Raw genomic sequence first — 27,817 nt, 5'->3', positions numbered from 1 at the left:
AGGGGATCATATCGCCAGTCGAGTTCAACGAGTGGGCCAGTCCAATTGTGCCGGTGTTGAAGAGCGACGGAATGATCAGAATCTGCGGGGACTACAAGGTAACGTCAACTGAGTCTTGTTACAGGACCAGTACCTAAAGCAAATGACCTGTTTGCAACACTAGCAGGGGGAAGTCGTTCACCAAGCTGGATCTAACCTCTGCTTACATGACATAGGAGCTGGCTGAACCTTCAAAAAAATTGACATGCATCAACACGCACGGAGGACTGTTCATATACCACAGATGCCCCTTTGGGATTCGCTCAGTGGCGGCCATCTTCCAGAGGAACATGGAGAGTCTGCTGAAATCGGTTCCGTGCACCATGGTGTTCCAAGACGACAACTTGATCACTGGTCGCAACATCACTGAACACTTGCACAACCTAGAAGAGTTCTCAAGCAACTGGACAGAGTGGGACTCAGGCTGAAACGCTCCAAGTGTGTTTTCCTGGCGCCAGAGGTCGAATTTCTGGGGAGAAAGATTGCGGCGGACGGCATCAGACCCATGGACTCAAAGACGGAGGCCATCAAGAATGCACCCAGATCACAAAATGTGACGGAGCCCTGGGACTCCTCAACTATTTTGGTAACTTTCTACCGGGGTTGAGCACTTTGCTGGAACCATCGCATTTATTGCTACGCAAGGGTATTGACTGGGTTTGGGGTAAAGCTCAAGAAACAGCCTTTAACAAGGCCAGAAACCTGCTATGTTCTAACAAGTTACTTGTATTGTATGACCCATGTAAACATTTAGTACTAGCTTGTGATGCATCTTCGTACGGAGTCGGTTGTGTGTTACAGTAAGCCAATGGGTCAGGCAAATTGCATATATGTCCAGAAGCTTATCTAAGGCTGAAAGAGCCTACAATATGGTTGAGAAAGAAGCATTAGCTTGCGTATACGGGGTTAAAAAAATGCACCAATACCTATTTGGGCTCCGATTCGAGCTCGAAACCAACTACAAGCCGCTCGTTTCGTTGTTTTCAGAAAGCAAAGGTATTAACACCAATGCTTCGTCCCGCATCCAAAGATGGGCACTAACATTAACTGCGTAAGATTATATAATCCGCCACAGACCAGGCACTGAGAACTGTGCGGATGTCCTCAGTCGGCTACCATTGCCCACCACCGGGGTGGAAATGGTGAACCCGCAGACTTGCTCCATGTAACGGATGCTTTTGAGAGCGAGGGGGTCACCCGTCACGGCTCGCAAGATCAGGACCTGGACCAGCCAGGACCCAGTGCTATCACTAGTTAAAAAACTGCGTCCTCAATGGGAGCTGGTCGGCGGTCCCAGGGGAAATGCAAGACGAAATTAAGCCGTTCCACCGATGCAAGGACGAAATGTCCATCCATTCGAACTGCCTCCTATGGGGGAATCGTGTAATTTTGCCAAAAAAAGGCAGGGAAACGTTTATACATGACCTTCACAATACCCACCCAGGCATAGTCATGATGAAGGCTATCGCCAGATCGTACGTTTGGTGGCCCGGCATTGACTCGGAATTGGAGTCATGTGTACACCAATGTAACACTTGCTCACAGTTGAGCAACATACCAAGGGAGGCCCCACTGAGTCTGTGGTCATGGTCCTCCAAACCGTGGTCTAGGGTCCAGGTAGATTTCACTGGCCCCTTTCTAGGAAAGATGTTCCTAGTATCAGTGGACGCTTAAACTTTATAAATGGATTGAATGTATAATAATGTTGTCATGTATGTCCACTGCCACCATTGAAAGCCTCAGGGTCATGTTCGCCATGCACGGTTTGCCCGACATCCTTGTTAGTAACAATGGACCATGCTTCACCAGCTCGGAATTCAATGAGTTCATGACCCGCAATGGCATCAAACTTGTCAGGTCTGCTCCATTTAAGCCCGCATCCAATGGTCAAGCGGAACGGGCAGTCCAAACCATCAAGCAGAGTTTGAAATGCATGATGGACGGTTCCCTGCAGACCCGGTTATCTCGGGTTCTGCTCAGCTCCCGCACGCGACCCCACTAGCTTACCGGCGTTCCCCCTGCAGAATTGTTAATGAAGAAAGCACTCAAAACCAGGCTCTCCTTAGTCCACCTGGATCTCAATGATCACGTAGAAACCCGGCGTCACCGGCATAACATGTACCACGATCGCACGGCTGTATCATGTGACATTGAGGTCAATGACCCTGTGTTTGTTCTTAATTATGGTCATAGTCCCAAATGGGTTGCTGGCAATGTGTTAGCCAAGGAGGGGAATAAAGTGTTTGTTGTCAAACTTTTGAATAGACAAATGTGCAGAAATCACTTGGATCAGACCAAACTGCAGTTCACTGACAACCAAGAACAGTTTGAAGAGGATATTACCATCATTGATCCACCCACGCACACCCAACCAGCAATCGACCTCACGGTCAACCATGAGGATGAACCCACCGTGCCCGACAGTCCGATCAGACCAGCCACACTGCAGCAGCAATGATCCGACCGACTCACCCATACCAGGACTTCAACTCAGGCGATCAACCCGGGAACGCAGAGCCCTAGATTGCATCAACTTATAAATAACTTGTACATAAGACTTTAGGGGAGGCAGATGATGTTATGTATGTAAACTCTACCAATGTGTAAGACTTGCCACCAGGGGGCACACATGTGGGAGACCCAAGGGTCACCTGCATACCCTGGGCAAGCAGGTATAAAAGGCAGACTACCATGTTGCCTCTTCACTCTGGAGTTACAATAAAGAGACCAAGGTCACAACAGTTTGAGCTGAAGATGTACAATCTTGTGGAGTTATTCTAAACATAACAGTGACCACCTCTAGAAATGTGCTATTTACGAAATTCTCTCACTCGCGGATGCACCGCAGTGACTCCAGCCACTGCTCACGGAGCTCGAGTTGCTACAGCTGGAGACACCTGCACACGTGGTCGTCCAGGCTGCGCGAAGCGTCCAGGACTTTACACTTGACACAGGATGTGCCCTCCATAGAACTGAGCTGCCCTGCCATGCCTCTAGTTAATAGTCTTGGAACTATTGAGCAGAGATAAACTCTAAAAACTTAGCAAACCACACTCAGCAGTCAGTTGATTTAATTAATGAGTTTTTTTAGATTAGAAATATCACTGATCTATGTTTACTTTTTAAATTGTGGCTCTGAACTTCCACCAATGTCCACGGTTTTTTTTTAAAAACAGAAATAGAGAAATATTCACCAACTATAGACCAGTTAGTCTAACATCTGTCTTTGGGAAAATGCTGGAGTCCATTATTAAGGAAGTAGTAGCAGGACATTTAGAAAATCATAATGCAGTCAAGCAGAGTCAGCATGGTTTTATGAAAGGGAAATCATGTTTGACAAATTTGCTGGAGTTCTTTGAGGATGTAACGAGCAGAGTGGATAAAGGGGAACCAATAGATGTTGTGTATTTGGATTTCCAGAAAGCATTTCATAAGGTGTCACATAAAAGGTTGCTGCACAAGAAAAGAGCTCACGGGGTTGGAGGTAATATATTAGCATGGATAGAGGATTGGCTAACTAACAGAAAACAGAGAGTCGGGATTTGCTGATGACACAAAGATAGATGGGAAAGCAAGTTGTGAGGAGGATGCAAAGAATCTACAAAGGGATGTAGATAGGCTCAGTGAGTGGGCAAAAATTTGGCAGATGGAGTATCATGTGTTAAAATGTGAGGTTGTCCACTTTGGTAGGAAATAATAGAAAAGCAAATTATTATTTAAATGGGGAGTGATTATAAAATGCTGCAGTACAGAGGGATCTAGGGGTTCTTGGACATGAAATGCAAAAAGTTAGGATGCAGGGACAGCAAGTAATCATTTGGGCAAATGGAATGTTGGCCTTTATTGCAAGGGGGATGGAGTATAAAAGCAGGGAAGTCTTGCTCCAATTGTACAGGGCGTGATAAGACCACACCTGGTGTACTGCATACAATTTTGGTCTCCTTATTTAAGGAAGGATATACTTGCATTGGAGGCAGTTCAGAGAAGGTTCACGAGGTTGATTCCTGAGATGAAGGGGTTGTCTTATGAAGAAAGGTTGAGCAGCTTGGGCCTATACTCAGTGGAGTTTAGAAGAATGAGAGGTGATCTTATTGAAACATATAAGATTCTGAGGGGGCTTGACAGGGTAGATACAGAGAGGATGTTTCTCCTCATGGGGGAATCTAGAATTAGGAGGCATAGTTTCAAAATAAGGGGTCACCCATTTAAAACAGAAATGAAGAGGAATTCCTTCTCTCAGAGGATCATTAATCTTTGGAATTCTCTGCCCCAGAGAGCTGTGGAGGCTGGGTAATTTAATATATTTAAGGTGGAGATAGACAGATTTTTGAATGATAAGGGAGTCAAGGGTTATGGAGAACAGGCAGGAAATGGAATTGAGGCCAAGATCCGATTAGCCATGATACTGAGTGGCAGAGCAGGCTCGAGGGGCCAAATGGCCGACTCCTGCTCCTATTTCTTATGTTCTTATCTTCTTATGTTCACCATACGGACTGCAGCGGTTCAAGAAGGCAGCTCACCTCCACCGACTCAAGGGATGGGCAATAACTGCTGGCTTTGTCAGCGAAACCACATCCTGTGAATGAATGTATCTTGTCCATTTACCCACTCCCGCCCCCCCCCACACCACCCCCATCCCCCAGCTCTACCATTGGTGGCCGTGCCTTCAGCTGCCTGGGCCCCAAGTCCTGGAATTCCCTCCCTAAACCTCTCTGTAAAGTCCTGTCCCCTCAGTACAGATTCACACGAGGCATGCAGTGAAGTCAAGGTCACTCTGGACCTGCACCTTTATTTCACAGCTCTGGAATGCTGCACTTGCCTGAGACCTGTCCTTATATACCTGTCTCTTGCAAGTGCACCCCTGGTGGTAAGGTATGCTGGTGGTTACAGGTCATATCTTATTACAGTCATATATAGCATGTTAGGATACAGTTATATATAATAATGTAAGATGCATGACATCACCCTCCCCCAAGGTCTTATTGTCTTTATAGGTTCAGTCTCTCAGGTGGTCTACGCTCTCGCGTGGAGCGTCTGAGTTGTGGTTCAGTTGTTTGCCTTGATATCTGTTTTTCTTTGGATGTGGTTGCTGGTATCTCACCTGGGCTGTCTGTTTCGATTGGTGTGATTGTTGTTGATTCGCCTGGGCTGTCTGTTGGGATTTCCCTTTCCTCAGGTTGTTCCCTCTGTCTGTCCACCAGGTGTGGTGTGAGTTCCACATTGTAGTCTGCCTCTGGTTCTGCAGTGTTGCTGGTAATTCTGCTTTTGACTTGGTCTACATGCCTCCGGCAGGTTTTGCCATTGTCCATTTGTACTACCAGTAGCCTGTTTCCTTCCTTGCCCGTTACTGTCCCTCCAAGCCATTTGGGACCCCTGCCATAGTTTAGTACAAACACTTTGTCCCCTATCTCATTCCATCTCTCCCTCGAATTTCTGTCAAGATGCTCAGTCAGCTTACGGCGCTTTGCCTCAACGATTTCATGCATGTCTGGGAGGATTAATGAGAGCCTTGTTTTTAAAGTCCTTTTCATCAACAGTTCCACGGGGGGGGGGGGGGGGATCCCAGTCAATGAGATGACAGCAGCAGTTGCGACAGGCGACCCTGCAGCGTGGGACCTTGGATTTTAAGCATGCCTTGTTTAATGATTTGTACTGCTCTCTCCGCCTGGCCGTTGAAGGCAGGCTTGATCTAATTTATGCCGTGGTCAATTATAAAATCTTGGAATTCTGCGCTGGTGAAGCACGGACCATTGTCACTGACCAATATGTCAGGGATTCCGTGCGTTGCAAACATGGTTGCGAGGCTCTCCACAGTGGTGGAGGTTGTGCTCGAGTTTAAAATGGTGCATTTGATCCACTTTGAAAATGCAACTACAACTACGATGAACAGTTTGCCCATGAATGGGCCTGTATAGTCTACGTGCACCCGCGACCACGGTTTGGTAGGCCAGGGCCAAGGGCTCAGGGGAGCCTCCCTGGGGGCAATGCTGAGTTGGGCACAAATGGTGCACATTCGGACACAGAGCTCCAAGTCCGCGTCAATACCAGGCCACCAGACGTGGGATCTGGCTATGGCCTTCATGAGAACGATCCCCGGGTGCTCGCGGTGGAGCTCCCGGACAAATGCCTCTCTGCCTCGCAGAGGCATGACTACTCGGCTGCCCCACATCAGGTAGTCTGCTTGTAGTGATAGCTCATGCATGCGCCTGTGAAAGGGTTTTAATTCCTCGGGGCAGGCATCGCGAGCCTCTGCCCAGTCACCGGTTAGGACACATCTTTTTACTAAGGATAGCGTGGGGTCGCTGGCCGTCCAGGCTCTGATTTGGCGAGCTGTCATGGGCGAACCTGTGGAGTCAAAGGCATTGATTGCCATGACTACCTCACAGTCCTGTTCGTCAGACCCTTCCGTGGTCGCCAGGGGTAGTCTGCTGAGCGCGTCGGCACAGTTGTCTGTGCCTGGTCTGTGCCTTATGGTATAGTTGTAGGACGCCATCATGACTTCCCACCGTTGAATTCGCGCCAAGGCGTTGGCGTTTATTGCCTTGCTCTCGGATAGGAGGGACGTGAGGGGCTTGTAGTCGGTTTCTAATGCGAACTTGGCCCCGAAAAGGTATTGGTGCATCTTTTTGACACCGTACACTCACGCGAGCGCCTCCTTCTCTACCATTCCATACCCGCGCTCCGCCCGCGAAAGTGACCTGGAGGCATGAGCTATGGGTTGTAATTTGCCCGCACTATTGACATGTTGTAAAACGCATCCGACCCCATACGCTGACGCATCGCATGTGAGAACTAACTTTTTACCTGGATCAAAGAAAGTCAAAACACTGTTGGAACACAGAAGGTTGCGTGCCTTATTGAAGTCACGTTCCTGGGCGTCCCCCCAAAACCAATCGCACCTCTTCCTGAGTAGCACGTGGAGAGGCTCCAGCAGCGTGCTTAAGTTCCGCATAAAATTCCCAAAGTAATTGAGTAGCCCGAGAAAGGTGCACAGTTCTGAGACATTCCGGGGCCTGGGTGCTAGGCGAATTGCTTCTGTTTTGGACTCTCTTGGGCGGATTCCATCAGCGGCAATCCTTCTGCCCAAAGATTCAACCTCGGGTGCGAGAAACAGGCACTTGGATTTCTTGACTCGTAGGCCTACCCGATCCAACCGCTTTAGTACTTCCTCCAAATTACGGAGATGAGAGTCGGTGTCCCTGCCCATGATAAGTATGTCATCTTGAAATATAACCGTCCCCGGGATGGACTTGAGCAGACTCTCCATGTTGCGCTGGAATATGGCAGCTGCCGACCTGATGCCGAATGGGCATCGATTGTACATGAAAAGGCTTCGATGTGTGTTGATGGTGATGAGTAGCTTGGATTCTTCGGTCAATTCTTGCGTCATATACGCAGATGTGAGATCTAGTTTTGAGAAAAGTTTACCTCCAGCCAATATGGCAAATAAATCCTCCGCTCTGGGCAGCGGGTACTGGTCCTGTAGGGAGACTCTGTTTATGGTAGATTTGTAGTCCCCACAGATTCGTACGGATCCATCAGGCTTCATGACTGGCACGATGGGACTTGCTCAGTCGCTAAATTCCACAGGTGATATAATGCCTTCCCGCAGAAGCCTGTCTAGTTCGTGTTCAATCTTTTCCCTCATCACATAGGGTACAGCTCTGGCCTTGTGATGGACCGGCCTAGCATCCTGTGTGATGTAGATTTTGACTTTGGCCCCTTTGAAAGTGCCCACACCTGGCTGAAAGAGATGTTCAAATCGCTTTATAACTGTTGAGCAGGAGGTCCGTTCCTCTAATGACATGGCATGGACATCATCCCATTTCCAGTTTAGTTTTGCCAGCCAGCTTCTCCCCAGCAGTGCTGGGGGGTCTCCGGGGACAATCCACAGGGGAAGTCGGTTCACTGTCCCTTTGTGTGTGACAGAGAGCATGGCGCTGCCAAGGACTGGTACGATTTCTTTGGTATAGGTCCTTAGTTTGTGAGTTTTGGTCTGTCTCTTTTATGCGGCTACAGTTGTTCAAATTGTTGAGCGCCCGTGAGAGATTGACTCGCTCCCGTATCCAGCTCCATGTTGACAGGTATCCCATTGAGTAGGACCCTCATCATTATAGGAGGCATCCTGTCGTAGGAGCAGTGGCCATTGATCGTGTTGACCCGCTGTACATCGGTGTCCTGGGTACTGTCCCCACCGTCTTCTGGTCCGCTTTCCGACCCATCCGATTCGTATACCAGTCGAGCTGCCGTTTTTTTGCACATGCGGGCCAAATGCCCTGTATATTCACAGTTCCTGCAAACAGCCTGCTTAAATCGACATCCCCTTGACGACCCACCCCCACACCTCCAGCACAGACTGCTTTCATTGTTCCCAAAGAATGAGCTGCGTCTGGCTGATCTCTCTTGAGCTTCTCTCAGTTTGTAGTTGATTGCTCGCATTGTGGGTTGATGAGGTGTGAACGGCCGTTCCTGTGGCCCTTGATGGCTTCTGTCACCACTGCCTGCTGTTGAGAGCCTGTTCTCCCAGTTTTGTCTGTGTGTGGGGGTAGCAGCTTGTCTAATGCTGTGAACTCCTTGTTCCATTATTTCGTTAGTTGTCGTACCTGCATTGTAAATCAACCTCTTCTTCTTCCCCTGCCAAGAATGTCTATGCAACCAGTGCTGCTGCCTCTAAGGTCAGGTTCTTGGTCTCTATGAGCTTTCGGAATATGCCTGCGTGGCCTATTCCTTCAATGAAAAAGTCTCTCAGCATTTCTCTCCTCAGTTCATCGGAGAACTCACATAAACTAGCCAACCTCAGAAGTACCGCCACGAAGTCGGGTATGCTCTGGCCCACACAGCGTCTGTAGTTGTAGAACCTGTGTCTGGTCATGTGTAGGCTGCTCGCTACACATGTGTAGGCTGCTCGCTGGCTTCAGGTGGTCTCTTACCAGTGTGCTCAATTCTTCAAACGACTTGCTTGCTGGTTTCTCGGGTGCCAGCAGATCCTTCATTAAAGTGTATGTTTTCGAGCCACAGCTGGTCAAGAGATGGGCTCTTCTCTTGTCTGCTTTGTCGTCTCCTAACCAGTCTTTGGTTACAAAGCTTTGCTGGAGCCTTTCTATAAACTCCTCCCAGTTGTCTCCAGCATTGTACTTTTCATCTGATCCGTTGTTCGCCATTCTGTGGATTCTGTAATCCCGTAACTCGTCGCCACTGTAAAGTCCTGTCCCCTCAGTACAGATTCACATGAGGCATGTAGTGAAGTCAAGGTCACTCTGGACCTGCACCTTTATTTCACAGCTCTGGAATGCTGCACTTGCCTGAGATTTTTCCTTATATACCTGTCTCTTGCAAGTGCACCCCTGGTGGTAAGGTATGCTGGTGGTTACAGGTCATATCTTATTACAGTCATGTATAGCATGTTAGGATACAGTTATATATAATAATGTAAGATACATGACACTCTCCTCTCTCTCTTCCTTAAAACCGATCTCTTTGACCAAGGTTTTGAACACCTCTCCTCTTTTCCTCTTGCCTACAGTCACGTGACGTGCCTTGGGACTTGGTTTAAGGCCCAACTCAGTTGTGGCAGTCGTAGAGCTCAGTGTAGCAACAGAGAGCATTTTATCCATTTGTGCCTGTGGCGAATTCGTACCCATCTGCCCCTGTGCTCGCTGACCTACATTGGCTCCTGGTCCGGCAACACCGCAATTAAAAAATTCCCATCCTTGTGTTTTCAAATCCCTCCATGGCCTCGCCTCTCCCTATCTCTGTAACCTCCACCAGCCCCACAATCCCCCGAGATCTCTGCGTTCCTCCAATTCTGGCCTCTTGCGCATCCCCGATTTTAAATGCCCCAAGCCCTGGAACTCCCTCCCGAAACCTCTCCACCTTTCCTCCTTTAAGACACTCCCTAAACCCTACCTCTTTCAACAAGCTTTCGATCACCTGCCCCAATAACTCCATGTGTGGCTCGGTGTCGTACTTTGTTTGATAACGCTCCTGTGAAGTGCCTTACGATGTTTTTACTATATTAAAGGCGCTATATGAATGCAAGTAGGTGTTGCTGGTGTTCTTCTCAGTTCAGTAGACTTGTTCTCCTCAATGGTGACTGAATCTGTTTCCTTCATTCCTCAGAAGTCCAGGAAAAAACCGGCAGACACAGGTGAGTGGAGCATTTAATGACACTGCTATCCTCCCTTTAGACCCTTCCCTCTCTGCCCCTTCACCCAGGCGGGACAGTGGAATTGGCACCTGTCTTTCTTCCCTGGAATCTGAGGTATAAATCCAGTTCAGGGTAATAGCATGAAGGGATAAAGGTCATGGTGATGTGAGTTTGAGACACAGCTCAAAATGGTCCCAACTTCAGTGCAAAGTTGGCAGATGTCATTGAGGGCAACCATAAGTGCATAAAATGACAAAAAGGAATACCTTCCCTGGGAGTGTTTGATGGGACAATGTAGAGGGAGCTTTACTCTATATCTAACCCCGTGCTGTACCTGCCGTGGGAGTGTTTGATGAGACAATGTAGAGGGAGCTTTACTCTGTATCTAACCCATGCTGTATCTGCCCACGCTGTGATAGTCACCCGTCCCACGCTATGATATTCACCCATCCCATGCTGTGATATTCACCCGTCCCACGCCGTGATATTCACCCATCCCACGCTGTGATATTCATCCGTCCCACGCGTGATAGTCACCCATTGTACACTGTGATATTCACCCGTCCCACGCCGTGATATTCACCCGTCCCACGCCGTGATATTCACCCGTCCCACGCCGTGATAGTCACCCGTCCCACGCCGTGATATTCATCCGTCCCACGCCGTGATATTCACCCATTGTACACTGTGATAGTCACCCGTCCCACGCCTTGATATTCAACCATTGCACGCTGTGATATTCACCATCTCACACTGTGATAGTCACCTGTCCCACATTGTGATATTCACCGTCTCACACTGATAGTCACCCATCAAACGCCGTGATAGTAACCCGTCCCATGCCGTGATATTCATCTGTCCCACACCGTGATATTCACCCATTGTCCACTGTGATAGTCACCCGTCCCACGCCGTGATATTCACCCAGTGCAAGCTGTGATATTCACCATCTTACACTGTGATATTCACCCGTCCCACGCCGTGATATTCACCCGTCCCACGCCGTGATATTCACCCGTTCGATGCCGTGATAGTCACCCGTCCCACACCGTGACATTCACCCGTCCCACGCTGTGATATTCACCCATTGTACACTGTGATATTCACCTGTCCCACACCGTGATATTCACCACTGTAAAGTTGACTCAGATTTTGTTCTTTCTCCGCTGTATAGGGAACAAAGCTTCAGGTTTTCAGACAGATGGCAAGGCTCAACTTTCGGTAAGATTCCAGGACATGTCACTCACCAACACCCGGGCGTCACTCAGAGTGAAAGGGAGGCACAGAGAAAGGAAGTGCAAAGTGGCTTTTCCATATGTATTTGTAATGGGCAGTGTACATAAGAACATAAGAACTAGGAGCAGGAGTCGGCCATTTGGACCCTCGAGCCTGCTCTGCCATTCAATAAGATCATGGCTGATCTGATCTTGGCTTCAACTCCACTTCCCTGCCCACTCCCCATAAGCCTTGACTCCGCTGTAATTCAAAAATCTGTCTCTCTCCGCCTTAAATATATTCAATGACCCGGCTGCCACAGCTCTCTGGAGTAGAGAATTGCACGGATTCACGACCCTCTGAGAGAAGAAATTCCTCCTCATCTCCATCTTAAATGGGCGACCCCTTATTCTGAAACTATACTCCCTAGTGCTAGATTCCCCCACGAGGGGAAACATCTTCTTTGCAACTTCCCTGTCAAGCCCCCTCAAAATCTTATACGTTTCAATAAGATCGCCTCTCATTCTTCTAAACTCCAATGAGTACAGGCACAACCTTTCTTCATAAGACAACCCCTTCTTCTCAGGAATCAACCTCGAGAATCTTCTCTGAACTGTCTCCAATGCAAGTATATCACTCCAGAATCCAGGGAATTTTTGTAGATTACAACCATTGCATCCACTATCTCTGCAGCCACTTCTTTTAAGACCCTAGGATGCAGGCCATTAGGTCCAGGGGATTTGTCCACCTTTAGTCCCTTCAGTGATAGTGATTGTTTTAAGTTCCCCCCTTCAAATAGCTCCTTAATTATCAATTCTTCCGTGAAGACCGATATAAAATATTTCTTTAAAGTCTCTGCCATTTCCCTATTTTCCTTTATTATTTCCCCAGCCTCATCCTCTAAGGGACCAACATTTAGCTACTCTCTTCCTTTTTATATAACTGTAGAAGCTCTTACTGCCTGATTTTATAGCTCTTGCTAGTTTACTCCCATAATCTATCTTCTCTCTCTTTATTATTTCTTTAGTCGTCCTTTGCTGGTTTAAAAAAAATTTCCAATCCTCTGGCCTTCCTTCTAATCTTCGTAAAATTAGGAATGTTTGACGGGACAGTGAGAGGGAGCATTACTCTGTATCTAACCTGTGCTGTACCTGTCCTGGGAGTGTTCGATGGGACAGTGTAGAGGGAGCTTTACTCTGTATCTAACCCTGTGCTGTACCTGCCCTGGGAGTGTTTAATGGGACAGTGTAGAGGGAGCTTTACTCTGTATCTAACCCGTGCTGTACCTGCCCTGGGAGTGTTTGATGGGACAGTGTAGAGGGAGCTTTCCTCTGTATCTAACCCATGCTGTACCTGCCCTGGGAGTGTTTGATGGGACAGTGTAGAGGGAGCTTTACTCTGTATCTAACCCTGTGCTGTACCTGCTGGTGAAGGTGCTCCATTCCCCCGCACTGCCATCACTTTCTGTGACCAGTATAAAAGATCAATGGTATTAATTTCCTGTAGTGAGAGAGCTGTGCTCCTCACCTGCTGCATTTTTCTGCCCTTTTGTCAACATTTGTCTCCTTTCTACAGAAATTGAGAAAACCTGAAAGGTGAGTATATTTTAAATAATAATGGGTGGTGTGTGGGTGGGGTCGAGGCTAAAAAGAATGATGTTGCATTGCTAATGCGCCTTTAATTGGACGTGGTAAAGCGCTTTGCAGATAATGAAGTACTTTTTTTTTTAGTGCAGTCACTGTAGTAATGTAGGAAACGCAGCGGCCAATTTGCGCACGGCAAGCTGCTACAAACAGCAATGTGATAATGACCAGATAATCTGCTTTTGTTATGTTTGAGGGATGCGAAAGCATGGACCTTACGCTAAACATCCGTAAGACAAAGGTCTTCCCGCAGCCTGTCCTCACTGCACAGCACTGCCCCCCCAGTCATCAAGATCCACGGCGTGGCCCTGGACACCGTGGACCACTTCCCATATCTCGGGAGCCTCTGATCAACAAGAGCAGGCATCGATGACGAGATCCAACACCACCTCCAGTGCGCCAGTGCAGCCTTCGGCCACCTGAGGAAAAGAGTGTTTGAAGACCAGGCCCTCAAAACTGCCACCAAGCTCATGGTCTACAGGGCTGTCGTAATACCTGCCCTCCTGTATGGCTCAGAGACATGGACCATGTACAGTAGACACCTCAAGTTTCTGGAGAAATACCACCAACGATGTCTCCGCAAGATCGTACAAATCCCCTGGGAGGACAGGCGCACCAACATCAGTGTCCTCATTCAGGCTAACATCCCCAACATTGATGCACTGACCACACTCAATCAGCTCCACTGGGCAGGCCACATTGTCTGCATGCCAGACACGAGACTCCCAAAGCAAGTGCTCTCTCTGAACTCCTTCACGGCAAACGAGCCAAAGGTGGGCAGCGGAAACGCTACAAGGACACCCTCAAAGCCTCCCTGATAAAGTGCGACATCCCCACTGACACCTGGGAGTTCCTGGTCCAAGACTGCCCTAAGTGGAGGAAGTGCATCCGAGAGGGTGCTGAGCACCTCGAGTCTCATCGCCGAGAGCATGCAGAAATCAAGCGCAGGACTGTTCAGCCATCAAAGAATTCACTTCCTCGATTCTGAGGGACTGCCAATGATGATGATGATGAGGGATAAATATTGGCCACAGGACACCGGGGATAACTCCCCTGTTCTTCTTTAAAATAGTGCCGTGAGATCTTTTATGTCCACCTGAGAGGGCAGACGGGGCCTCGGTTTTAACGCCTCATCCGAAAGACGGCGCCTCTGACAGTGCAGCTCTCCCTCAGTACTGCCCCTCCGACAATGCGGTGCTCCCTCAGTACGGCACTGGAGTGTCAGCCTGGAGTTTTGTGCTCGTGTTTCTGGAGTGGGACTTGAACCCGCTACCCTCTGACTCAGAGGCAAGAGTGAGAGTGCTACCCACTGAGCCACAGATTCAGAGCCTAGACTACACATCAGCAGGAGCCAGTCAGAGCTGACACAGGCAATTTATTTTTTGAATACTTGGTTCAAATTTAGATTGCTGTTGCTGAAATTGGCCCCTGTGTTTTTTTAAATCTATTTTGATTTCCTTCCTTTGCTCACCTGCTGTTGTGTGAGATTCACAGCTCCCCCACCGGTTCTGTCTCCGCCAGTGGGTGTTTGAATCGCAGAATGTTCCGGCACAAAATCAGGCCATCCCGCCCATCAAATTCTGTTGACTTTCTCCACGAAACACCCAGTCTAAGCCCACTCTCCCCCTCACTCCCCGAACCATTTAATATCCCACCCGTTCTAATTCCACGCTCCAGCCCACCCCCCGCACCCTTTAACATCCCGCCAGTCTAATCCCACTCTCCTCTCACTCTCCCCTCACTTCCCGACCCTTTATTATACCACACAGTCTAATCCCACTCTACCCCTCACTCCCTGTACCCTTTAATATCCCACCCAGTCTAATCACACTCTCCAGCTCACTCCCCGCACCCTTTAATGTCTAACCCAGCCTAATCGTACTCTGCCGGCACCCTTTAATATCCCACCCAGTCTAAACCCACTCTCCCCTCACTCCCCGACCCTTTAATATCCATCCGGTTTAATCCCACTCTCCAGTTCACTCCCCAATCATTTAATATCCCACCCAGTCTAATTTCACTCTCGCCCGCACCCTTTAACAACACACCAGTCTAATCCCACTCTCCCCTCACTGCCCGACCATTTAATATCCCACCCAGTCTAATCCCACTCTCCCCGCACCCTTTAATATCCCACCCAGTCTAATCCCACTCTCTCCCTCACTCTCCGCACCTTTAATATCCCACCTAGTCTAATCCCACTCTTCCCGCACCTTTACTATCCCACCCAGTCTAATCCCACTCTCCGCATCACTCCCTGACCCCTTTAATATCCCACCCAGTCTAATCCCACTCTTCCCATCACTCCCTGCCCCTATCCCACCCAGTCTAATCCCACTCTCCCCTCACACCCCAAACCCTTTAATATCCCACCCAGTCTAATCCCACTCTCTCCCTCACTCTCCGCACCTTTAATATCCCACCTAGTCTAATCCCACTCTTCCCGCACCTTTACTATCCCACCCAGTCTAATCCCACTCTCCGCATCACTCCCTGACCCCTTTAATATCCCACCCAGTCTAATCCCACTCTTCCCATCACTCCCTGCCCCTATCCCACCCAGTCTAATCCCACTCTAACCCGCACCCTCTAATATCCCACCCGGTCTAATCCCACTCTCCCCTCACACCCCGAACCCTTTAATATCCCACCCAGACTAATCCCACGCTCCCCCTCACTCTCAGTACCCTTTAATATCCCACCCAGTCTAACCCCACTCTCCCGCTCACTCCCCACACCATTTAATATCTCACCCAGTCTAATCCCACTCTCCCCGTACCCTTAAATATCCCACCCAGTCTAATCCCACTCTCCCCCTCACTCCCCATACCTTTTAATATCCCACCCATTCTAATTCCACTCTCCTCTCACTCCCAGTGCCCTTTAATATCCCACCCAGCCTAATCCCACTCTCCCCGCCCCCGCACCCTTTAATATCCCACCCAGCCTAATCCCACTCTTCCCTCACTCCCCATACCCTTTAATATCCCACCCAGCCTAATCCCACTCTTCCCTCACTCCCCATACCCTTTAGAATCCCACCCAGCCTAATCCCACTCTCCCCGCCCCCGCACCCTTTAATATCCCACCCAGCCTAATCCCACTCTTCCCTCACTCCCCATACCCTTTAGTATCCCACCCAGTCTAATCCCACTCTCCCCCGCACTCCCCGCACCATTTAATATCCCACCCAGTCTTATCCCACCCTCCTGCTTATTCACAACACCCTTTAATATCCTACTGCAGTTGACTAGCTGGCTGATGCACTGATGCACAGGAGGAGTTATCAGCGGGACCTTGTTCCCATGGCATCCCATCCCCAGCAAGAATCACGAGAGGAGAGGCAGGAATTTTCTCTGATGGTTCATGTCGCAGGTGGCAGTGCCGCCCAGCAGATGCCGACTTTGGGTCGTGTCACTGCTGGTGTTGAGGAGCAAGGTGTCACTGTCTGCCTGTCAGCTGCGGGTATTTTGAACAAACCACGGGCTAAGAGTAAAGCAGCTGCACAGGGTGTGTGCAACATACAGGCTGCTCGCTCCAGGCCCCAGTGTGTCAGGGCCGATCACGCTCTGACTGCTGCATCCTCTCGCTCTCTCTTTTTCTGACATCATTCCGATCCCTCGGTCTGTTTAACCTTCTATCGGGTCCACGTGACCCCATGTGAGCCCCTCTCCACCCCGAATGTCCCAGCATGGCCAACAGCGCTTCACAGCCAATGAAATACTTTTGGAGTGTAGTCACTGTGGTAATGTGGGAAATGCGGCAGCCAATTTGCACACATCAAGCTCCCACACACAGCAATATGATAATGACCAGATAATCTGTTTTTGTTATGTTGATTGAGGGATAAATATTGGCCCCAGGATACCGGGGAGAACTTCCCTCCTCTTCTTCAAAATAGATTCCATGGGATCTTTTAAGTCCACCTGAGAGAGCAGATGGGGTATTAGTCCATCTGAAAGACGGCGCCGCCGACAGTGCAGCGCTCCCTCAGTACTGCCCCTCCAACAGTGCAGCGCTCCCTCAGTACTGCCCCTCCAACAGTGCAGCGCTCCCTCAGTACTGCCCCTCCGACAGTGCAGCGCTCCCTCAGTACTGCCCCTCCGACAGTGCAGCGCTCCCTCAGTACTGCCCCTCCAACAGTGCAGCGCTCCCTCAGTACTGCCCCTCCGACAATGCAGCGCTCCCTCAGTACTGCCCCTCCGACAGTGCAGCGCTCCCTCAGTACTGCCCCTCCGACAGTGCGGCGTTCCCTCAGTACTGCCCCTCCGACAGTGCGGCGCTCCCTCAGTACTGCCTCTCCGACAGTGTGGTGCCCCCTCAGTACTGCCCCTCCGACAGTGCGGCGCTCCCTCAGTACTGCCACTCCGACAGTGCAGCACTCCCTCAGTACTTCCCCTCCGACAGTGCGGCGCTCCCTCAGTACTGCCCCTCCGACAGTGCAGCGCTGCCTCAGTACTGCCCCTCCGACAGTGCAGCACTCTCTCAGTACTGCCCTTCTGACAGCGCAGTGCTCCCTCAGTACTTCCCCTCCGAAAGTACGGCACTCCCTCAGTACCGCCCCTCCGCCAGTGCGGCGCTCCCTCATTACTGCACTGGAGTTTCAGCCTAGATTTATGTGCTCATGTCTCTGCTGCGGGACTTGAACCCCAAAATTCTGACTCAGAGCCAAAAGAGAGAGGGTGTGACCCACTGAGCCATGGCTGGCATGGCTCCGAGAGAGTTGGAGCGACTCCCATTCAGGAAGTCGGCAGCCAGTGGCGTGGGTGTGTGGGAGAGCAGGTGTGGATCAGCCCCAAATAAACCCGAGAGTATAAACGCCCTGCATCAAACGCATCTCGCAAACACCGACTTTCACTTGAAGAAGCCCTCGTGACATACATCAGAACGGAATTACAGGCTACAGCTCAGTGTTGTGCTATAATGAAAGGCTTTGTACATCAACGGTGGAATGTGAGCTCCTCCCGAGACAGTGTTAATGATGCTTCGGAAAGTTCACCTCGGTGTCGGCTGTGGCTCAGGGAGCAGCTTTCTCTCTCTCTCTCTCTACTCTCTCTTTCGCCTCTGAGTCAGAAGGTTGTGGGTTCAAGTCCCACTCCAGAGACTTGAGCACATAAATCTAGGCTGACACTCCCAGTGCAGTACTGAGGAAGTGTGCACTGTCGGAGGGACAGTACTGAGGGAGTGCTGCACTGTCGGAGGGACAGTACTGAGGGAGCGCTGCACTGTCGGAGAGTCAGTACTGAGGGATTGCCGCACTGTCAGAGGGGCAGTACTGAGGCAGTGCCGCACTGTCGGAGGGGCAGTACTGAGGGAGTGCTGCACTGTTGGAGGAGCACTACTGAGGGAGCACTGCACATTTGGAGGTGCCGTCTTTCGGATGAGACGTTAAACTGATATTAAACTTTTTATGTCTCAGCTGGATATAAAAATCCCACGGCCACTCTTTAAAGTGTCAATATTTATCCCTACAACATTACTTCAACATTATCAGGTCATTTATCCCAGTGTCTCGACAACGGAGCCAGACATGAGGTGAGGAAAACCCCCTGTGGAAGAGAGCTTTGCGAACCAGAGGTGTAAAGTCCCCTGTTCCTCCTGAGCTTGCTGCATAAGGTGCGGTATCGTAGTGTTTACCATAGTCATAGAGTGATAGAAACTTACAGCAGGGAAGGAGACCATTTCGGCCCGTCATGTCCATGCAGGCCGACCAAGAGCTATCTAGCCTAATCCCACTTTCTAGCTCTTGGTCCGTAGCCCTGTAAGTTACGGCTCTTCAAGTGCACATCCAAGTACGTTTTAAATGTGGTGAGGGTTTCTGCCTCTACCACCCTTTCAGGCAGTGAGTTCCAGACCCCCCACCACCCTGGGTTAAAACATTTCCCTTGAAATCCCCTCTATACCTCCCCCCAATTACTTTAAATCTCTGCCCCCTGTTGTTGACCCCTCTGCTAAGGGAAATAGGTCCTTCCTATCCACTCTATCTAGGCTACTCATAAATTTTATGCACCTCAATGAGGTCTCCCCTCAGCCTCCTTTCTTCCGAAGTAAACAATCCCAGTTTATCCAATCTGTCCTCATAGCTAAAATTCTCCAGTCCATGCAACTTCCTCGTAAATCTCTTCTGTACCCTCTCTAGTGCAATCACATCCTTCTTGTAATGTGGTAACCAGAACTGTATGCAGTACTCCAGCTGTGGCCTAACTAGTGTTTGTACTGGACTAGTAATCCAGTGACATAAGTTTAAATCTCACCATAGCAGCTGAGGAATTTAAATTCAGTTAATTAAATAAATCTGGAATAAAAAGCTAATGTCAGTAATGGTGACCATGAAACTACCGGATTGTCGTAAAAACCCAACTGGTTCATTAATGTCCTTTCAGGAAAGAAAGCTGCCGTCCTTACCCGGTCTGGCCTATATGTGACTCCAGTCCCACAGCAATGTGGTTGGCTCTTAGCTGCCTCTGAAATGGTCTACAAGCCACTCAAGGGCAACCAGGGATGGGTAATAAATTCTGGCCTTGCCAGCAACACCCACATCCTCGGAACGAATAAAGAAAACTCACCTCATGTCCTGTCTCCAATTATTGTAACCGGAGATGGAACAGAGCCCCATAGACCATCCGGTTCCAGGTTCAACCTTTGGCCTTTGCCAAGCTCAGTGATCCCAGGCAGGTTGGTGGTCGGGTCTGAAATTGGCCACAGCACCTCTGCGTTATTGAGCAGACAACAGACAGACAAATTCAGGCAGGGTTCCTGTTCCTGTTGGAGGTCCAGTGATCTCAGCTGGAGAATGAGCGTTTGCGCACACGCGTGTCGGAATGAGCAGGCGCACTCTGTCACTCATTGACTAGACTCGTGCAAGATGAATGGGGTGAGGTACCGGCACACTCAGGGAAGGGGCCCGTACCCCAGGGAGAGTCAGCACCTTCAGGGGACAAGGGGATCTGTACCCCAGGGAAAGTCAGCACCTTCAGGGGAGGAGGGAATCCGTACCCCAGGGAGAGTCAGCACCTTCAGGGGAGGAGGGGACCCATACCCCAGGGAGAGTCAGCACCTTCAGGGGAGGTGGGGGAGGGGGAAATGCATTATACTGGATTAAATTTCTCTCTTGCTATCAACAGTTCGGCAGGATCAACTATGGACTGGATTAACGCGGAGTTACAGAGGTAACATAATCTCTACATGGGCTGTGGGAGGGGATTAAATGGGTGGGTAGAGTCCATTTAGACGAAGGAATTGAATGTAATATCTCCAAGTTTGCAGATGACACTAAGCTGCATGGCAGTGCGAGCTGCGAGGAGGATGCTAAGAGGCTGCAGGGGGATTTGGACAATTAGCTGAATGGGCAAATGCATGGTAGATGCAGTATAATGTGGATAAATGTGAGGTTATCCACTTTGGTGTCAAAAACAGGGAGGCAGATTAATATCTGAATGGTGACAGATTAGTAAAAGGTGAGGTGCAACGAGACCTGGGTGTCATGGTACATCAGTCATTGAAGGTAGGCATGCAGGTATAGCAGGCAGTAAAGAAAGCAAATGGCATTCTAGCCTTCATAGCGAGGGGATTTGAGTATAAGAGCAGGGAGGTCTTACTGCAGTTATACAGGGCCTTGGCGAGACCACACCTTGAGTATTGTGTGCAGTTTTGGTCTCCTAATCTGAGGAAGGACGTGCTTGCTATTGATGGAGTGCAGCGAAGGTTCACCAAACTGATTCCAGGGATGGCAGGACTGACATATGAGGAGAGACTGGATCGGCTAGGCTTATACTCATTGGAATTTAGAAGAATAAGAGGGAATCTCATAGAAATGTATAAAATTATGACGGGACAGGACAGGTTAGATGCAGGAAGAATGTTCCCGATGTTGGGGAAGTCCAGAACCAGGGGACACAGTCTAAGGATAAGGGGTAGGCCATTTAGGACTGAGATAAGGAGAAACTTCTTCACTCAGAGAGTTCTAAACCTGTGGAATTCCCTGCCGCAGAGAGTTGTTGATGCCAGTTCATTGGATATATTCAAGAGGGAGTTAGATATGGCCCTTACGACTAAAGGGATCAAGGGGTATGGAGAGAACGCAGAAAAGGGGTACTGAGGGAATGATTAGCCATGATCTTATTGAATGGTGGTGCAGGCTCGAAGGGGCGAATGGCCTACTCCTGCAGCTATTTTCTATGTTTCGATGTAAGCCATATAGGGCCGAGCTGAGGAGAAGTTTTTTCACCCAGGGAGTTGTGAAACTGTGGAATTCTCTGCCACAGAAAATTGTTGAGTCCAGTTCGTTAGATATATTCAAAAGGGAGTTAGGTGTGGCCCTTACCGCTAAAGGGATCAGTGGGTATGGAGAGAAGGCTGGGGTGGGGTACTGAGGTTGAATGATCAGCCATGATCTTATTGAATGGCGGTGCAGGTTCAAAGGGCTAAATGGCCTGCTCCTGCACCTATTTTCTATGTTTCTATGTTAGAGAGAAGCCCTTAAGGAGTTGATAATTCGCCTCCCCCCTCACCACCCTCCCGGTTTGCTAAGTGGGCTTCGGTTTAATGTCTCATCTGAAAGACGGCTCCATCAGTGCCGCACTGAGGAGTGTCAGCCTGAAGTCTCTGGAGTGGGGATCGACCCCACTCGGGAATAAGGGGTCGGCCATTTAGGACTGAGATGAGGAGAAATTTCTTCTATCAGAGGGTGGTGAATCTTTGGAATTCTCTACCCCAGAGGACTGTGGAGGCTCAATCTTTGAGTATATTCAAGGCTGAGATCGATAGATTTTTGGATATTAAGGGAATCAGGATATGGGGATAGTGCAGGAAAGTGGAATTAAGGTCGAAGATCAGCCATGAGCTCATTGAATGGCGGAGCAGGCTCGAGGGGCCAAATGGCCGACTCCTGCTCCTAATTCTTATGTTCTTCTCACTCAGAGGTAAGAGAGTGTTGCACAGCAAGCCAGGGTTGAACACGTGAAGGGGGGGGGTAAAGTGGAGGGGAGAGGAGAAACAGTGACTAGCAAAAAAAGATACACCAGAGATTAAGTTTGCAGCGAGGTGAGAGCAGCGGATTGTAAACTGAGCGGGAATTGTTCCCTTTCTCACCAGCCGGGAGGTCCTGAAGAAAATGCGTTCGGATCCCGAGGCGCTGACTGAGGAGCGAGGCCTGCTGCAGGAAGTCCAGCGTGTCGAGCGACCGCGCAGCCTTCCACGGCACAAGAGCAGCTTCCAGGCGCAGGCTGTGAAGCAAGGTGAGCAGCTGCCCTCCCTCCCTCTCTTACTCTCTCCCTCCCCCTCTCCCTCTCTCCCCCCTTCTCTCTCTCCCTCTCTCCCTCCCTCCCTCCCTCCCTCTCTCCCTCCCTCCCTCTCTCCCTCCCTCTCTCTCTCCCTCTCTCCCTCCCTCTCTCCTCCCTCCTTCCCTTTCTCCCTCCTCCCTCCTTCCCTTTTTCCCTCCCTCCCTCTCTCTCTCTCCCCCTCCTTCCCTCCTTCTCTCCCTCCTTCTCTCCCTCCCTCTCTCCCTCTCTCCCCCCTTCTCTCTCTCCCTCCCTCCCTCTCTCCCTCTCTCCCCTCTTCTCTCTCTCCCTCTCTCCCTCCCTCCCTTTCTCCCTCTCTCCTTCTCTCCCTCCCTCTCTCCCTCCTTCCTTCCCTTTCTCCCTCCCTCCCTCTCTCCCTCCCTCCCTCTGTCTCTCTCTCTCTCCCCCTCCTTCCCTCCTTCTCTCCTTCTCTCCCTCCTTCTCTCCCTCCCTCCCTCCCTCTCTCCGCTGTGTCAGCTGTGCCTCAATGAGTAGCACTCTCACCTCTGAGTCAGAAGGTTGTGCGTTCAAGTCCCACTTTAGGCACTTGAACACATAAATCTAGGCTGATACTGATAACCGAGGCCCTGTCTGCTCTCTCAGGTGCACGTAAAAGATCCCGCGGCACAATTTCGAAGAAGAGCAGGGGAGTTCTCCCCGGTGTCCTGGGGCCAATATTTATCTCTCTATCAACATCACTAAAACAGATTATCTGGTCATTATCACATTATCACATTGCTGTTTGTGGGAGCTTGCTGTGCACAAATTGGCTGCCGTGTTTCCTTCACTGACTACACTTCAAAAGTACTTCATTGGCTGTAAAGCGCTTTGAGATGTCCGGTAGTGTGAAAGGCGCTATATAAATGCAAGTCTTTCTTTTTTTCTTTATTTCTTTCCCGTGCGCAAGATGGTGCGGGGGTCAAAGCGTTAGCACTGCTCGTTCAGTTATTTTGCTGGGGCGGGGGCGTCTCCTGACTCCGCGGGGCTCTCATGGGGGCTGGGGGGGGGGAGCGCTAGCTTTGCTCGGTGACTCTATCTCCCCTTCCCCCTCCCTGCCCCAGCAGTGAGAGATCCGACCTCCGACCTCTGAGGCTCCCAACTCAACAGCTCTACAACTCTTTTGATTCGAAAACAATAAATAAACAGTTAGATCAAGTGCCCCCTGATCTGGGGGACACTCCAAACATTTTTCAAGGCTCTTTTTTTGTTTTTTTTTCTTTAATTGTGTTTTTTTTGCTTTTTAGGGGGGGGTTTTTGGGGCATTAAAATCGTACATTATGCAAGTGCCCCCTGTAAAAGGGGAGGGGGACACTAAAACCAGCAATAAAACAAATTAAACTTTAAAACATATAAAATCAAATTAAAATTTGGTTGCCGGGGTGACGATGCACTCCAGTCCCTCCGGCGCCCACCTCTCACGGAAGGCCACGAGCGTGCTCCATCTCCAAGGACACCCTGGCCCGGATGTAGGCGCGGAAGAGAGGCAGGCAGTCAGGCTGAACGACCCCCTCGACCGCCTGCTGCCTGGACCGGCTGATGGCCCCCTTGGCCGTGCCTAGGAGCAGTCCTACGAGGAGGCCCTCGGACCTACCCGCTCCCCTCCGCACAGGGTGCCCAAAGATCAGGAGTGTGGGACTGAAGTGCAACCAGAAATTGAGGAGCAGCCCCTTCAAATAAAGGAACACGGGTTGCTTTATGGGTTCTTTGCTTAAGAATTCATAGCAACACGTTGCTATTAAGAACTAGTTGGTTTATTAGCAAAGGTTTAACAATCACACTACACATTACCAGTTCATCCACCAGGCTCACAACCACCTGCCTCATCGTGGATCCCTGAACCCAACTGGCTGAGGTTTTATTGAATCTTGTGAACATCACGTGACTGCCTAAGCCACTCCCAACTCAACAGCTCTACAAACCTGTGAGCATACTCACATGTGCACACATTAGACCAACCACTCCTTGGAATGTCCCTGGAGTCTCCGGCAACTCCTGATTAACCTCCTGGGACACTGGTGGGAGCGAGAGAAAAAACTCGGGAGACAATTATCAGGGCGTTAAAACAAGCGTGAGGTTTACTTTTCCCCATTTTCTTTTGGGACCACTTTCGTTTAGTAGTTGTAAAAATATCGGAGATGGCGGAGAAAGGCAGTGTGAGGTAATGCATTTACGGAGGGCTAACAGAGCAAAGAAATACACATTAAATGGTAGGACACTGAGAAGTGTAGAGGAACAAAGGGATCTTGGAGTGCATGTCCACAGATCCTTGAAGGTAGCAGGCCAGGTAGATAAGGTGGTTCAGAAGGCATACGGAATGCTTGTCTTTATTAACCGAGGCATAGAATACAAGAGCAGGGAGGTTATGCTAGAAATGTCTAAAACACTAGTTAGGTCACAGCTAGAGTACTGCGTGCAGTTCTGGTCACATTACAGGAAAGAGTTGGATTTCAGGAAAGTGCGCCTTTCATGACCACAGGACATCTCAAAGCGCTTTATAGCCAATGAAGTACTTTTGGAGTGTAGTCACTGTTGTAATGCAGGAAAGATGTGATTGCACTGGAGAAGGTACAGAGGAGATTTACAAGGATGTTGCCTGAACTGGAGAATTTTAGCTAAGAGGAAAGATTGGATAGACTGGGGTTGTTTCCTTTGGAACAGAGGAGGCTGAGGGGAGACCTTATTGAAATGTATAAAATTATGAAGGGCCTGGATAGAGTGGAGAGGAAGGACCTATTTCCCTTAGCAGAGGGATCAACAACCAGGAGGCATAGATTTAAAGTAATTGGTAGGAGGTTTAGAGGGGATTTGAGAGGAATCTTTTCACCCAGAGGGTGGCGGGGGTGTGGAACTCACTGCCTGAAAGGGTGGTAGTGGCAGAAACCCTCACCACATTTACAACGTACTTGGATGTGCACTCAAAGTGCTATAATCTACAGGGCTATGGACCTAGAGCTGGAAAGTGCGATTAGGCTGGATAGCCTCTTGGTCGGCCGATGTGGACACGATGGGCCGAAGGGTCTCCTTCCATGCTGTAAATTTCTCTGATTCGATGAAAGGCAGTTTGAGTGGGTGGGGCGGTTGGAGGCAAGAGGACATGTGACGAGACCTCCAGGAACGCGGCCAACCAGAGATGGCACCGAGCGCATAGAACATGATCCGATCTCCGAATCTCTCCACGTGGCAGCATCACGGACCTCCGCCTCGCCTCGCCTTTAGTCATTCAAAGAAAAGAAAGACTTGCATTTATATAGCGCCTTTCACAATCACCAGACATTCCAAAGCACTTTACAGCCAATGAAGTACTTTTTGGAGTGCAGTCACTGTTGTAATTAAGGAAACGTGCCATCCAATTAGCGCATAGCAAGCTCCCACAAACAGCAATGTGATAATGACCAGATAATCTGTTTTTTTTTATTATGTTGGTTGAGGGATAAATATTGGCCCCAGGGCACCGGGGATAACTCCCCTGCTCTTCTTTAAAATAGTGCTGTGGCATCTTTAACCTGAGAGAGCAGACAGGGCCTTGGTTTAACATCTCATATGAAAGACGGCCCCTCCAACAGTGCGGTGCTTCCTCAGTATTGCCCCTCCGACAGTGCAACGCTCCCTCAGTACTGCCCCTCCGACAGTGCGGCGCTCCCTCAGTACTGCCCCTCTGACAGTGCAGCACTCCCTCAATACTGCCCTTCTGACAGTGCAGCGCTCCCTCAGTACTGCCCCTCTGACAGTGCAGCACTCCCTCAATACTGCCTTTCTGACAGTGCAGCACTCCCTCAGTACTGGCCCTCTGACAGTGCAGCACTCCCTCAGCACTGCCCCTCTGACAGTGCAGCGCTCCCTCAGTACTGCCCCTCCGACACTGCTGCACTCCCTCAGTACTGCCCCTCCGACAGTGCGGCACTTCCTAGGTACTGCCACTCCGACAGTGCAGCACTCCCTCAGTACTGCCCCTCCGACAGTACGGCGCTTCCTAGGTACTGCCCCTCCAACAGTGCGGCGCTCCCTAAGTACTGCCCCTCCGACAGTGCAGCACTCCTTCAGTACTGCCCCTCTGACAGTGCAGCGCTCCCTCAGTACTGCCCCTCCGACAGTGCGGCGCTTCCTAGGTACTGCCCCTCCGACAGTGCAGCGCTCCCTCAGTACTGCCCCTTCGACAGTGCGGCGCTCCCTCAGTACTGCCCCTCTGACAGTGCAGCACTCCCTCAGTACTGCCCCTCCGACAGTGCAGCACTCCCTCAGTACTGCCCCTCTGACAGTGCAGCACTGCTTCAGTACTGCCCCTCCGACAATGCAGCGCTCCTTCAGTACTGCCCCTCCGACAATGCAGCGCTCCCTCAGTACTGCACTGGAGTGTCAGCCTAGATTTTTGCTGCCAAGTCTCTGGAGTGGGACTTGAGCCCACAAACTTTTGACTCAGAGACGAGAGCACTGCCCACTGAGCCATGGTTGACACTTCTGGGCAACAATGCTCCACACCAGTCTCCTCCCATTCCATCTGCCTTATCTCAGCCTTTCAGCCCATCTTTCTATTCCCTTTTCTCTTGTGCACCTGTCTAGTTTCCTTTTGAAATCATTTCAGCTATTCACCTTGACCCTTCCCTGTGGTAGCCAGTTCCACATTCTCACCACTCTCTAAAGACATTTCTCCTTATTTCCCTATTGGATTTGCTAGTGACTATCTTGTATTTATGGCCCATAGTTTTGGATTCCCCCACAAAGGGAAGCATTCTCTACATCTACCCCGTCCAACCCATTCATAATTTTAAAGACTGCTATCAGGTCACCTCTAAGTCTTTGCTTTTCTAAAGCAAAAAGCCCCAGCCTGTTCAATCTTTCCCAGTAGCTCTAATCTCTCAGTTCTGGTACCATCCTCATAAATCTTTTTTGCACTTTCTCCAGTGCTTTTGCATCCTTTTTGTAGCATGGAGACCAGAACTGTTCACAGTGCACCAGCATGGACGGGTTGGGCCGAATGTTCTGTCTCTGTGCCTTATATCCTATGTAATCCTATGTAAGTACTCAATGTGGAAAACTGCCGAGGTATGTCCTTCCACAAAAAGCAGGACAAATCCAATCCGGCCAATTGCTGCCCCATCAATGCACTCTCAATCATCGGCAAAGTGATGGAAGGTGTCATCGACAGTGCTATCAAGTGACACTTACTCACCGATAACCTGCTCACTGAACCTTCTTTTGAGTTCCGCCATAGAATCATAGAAATATACAGCACGGAAGGAGGACATTTGTCGGCCGACGTGGACATCGCCGACAAAGAGCTATCCGGCCTAATCCCATGTTCTAGCTCTTGGTCCGTAGCCCTGTAGGTTATGAAACATAGACATAGAAAATAGGAGCAGTAGTAGGCCATTCGGTACTTCGAGCCTGCACCGCCATTCAATATGACCATGGCTGATCCTCTATCCCAATACCATATTCCCGCTTTTTCCCCATACTCCTTGATGCCTTTTGTTTCTAGAAATCTATCTATTTCCCTC

At 49.8% G+C, this 27,817-nt stretch overlaps 1 protein-coding gene across 1 annotated transcript in view; it reads left to right on the top strand.

The window, feature by feature from the left end:
• The window catches only part of LOC139276780 (uncharacterized), a 158,503-nt gene that overhangs the window by 117,938 nt on the left and 12,748 nt on the right, over positions 1-27,817 (top strand). The window contains exons 16-20 of the mRNA XM_070894784.1: positions 10,159-10,186; positions 11,361-11,407; positions 12,977-12,996; positions 20,169-20,213; positions 22,138-22,280. Of these exons, the coding sequence (XP_070750885.1) occupies positions 10,159-10,186; positions 11,361-11,407; positions 12,977-12,996; positions 20,169-20,213; positions 22,138-22,280 (283 nt within the window). The remainder of the gene's footprint in view (positions 1-10,158; positions 10,187-11,360; positions 11,408-12,976; positions 12,997-20,168; positions 20,214-22,137; positions 22,281-27,817) is intronic.

This window comes from Pristiophorus japonicus, chromosome 12 (genome assembly GCF_044704955.1).
Source record: "Pristiophorus japonicus isolate sPriJap1 chromosome 12, sPriJap1.hap1, whole genome shotgun sequence".
Taxonomy (NCBI): Eukaryota; Metazoa; Chordata; class Chondrichthyes; family Pristiophoridae; genus Pristiophorus; species Pristiophorus japonicus.
Note: the sequence above shows the minus strand (reverse complement) of the source record. Positions and strands in the feature narration are given on the sequence as shown.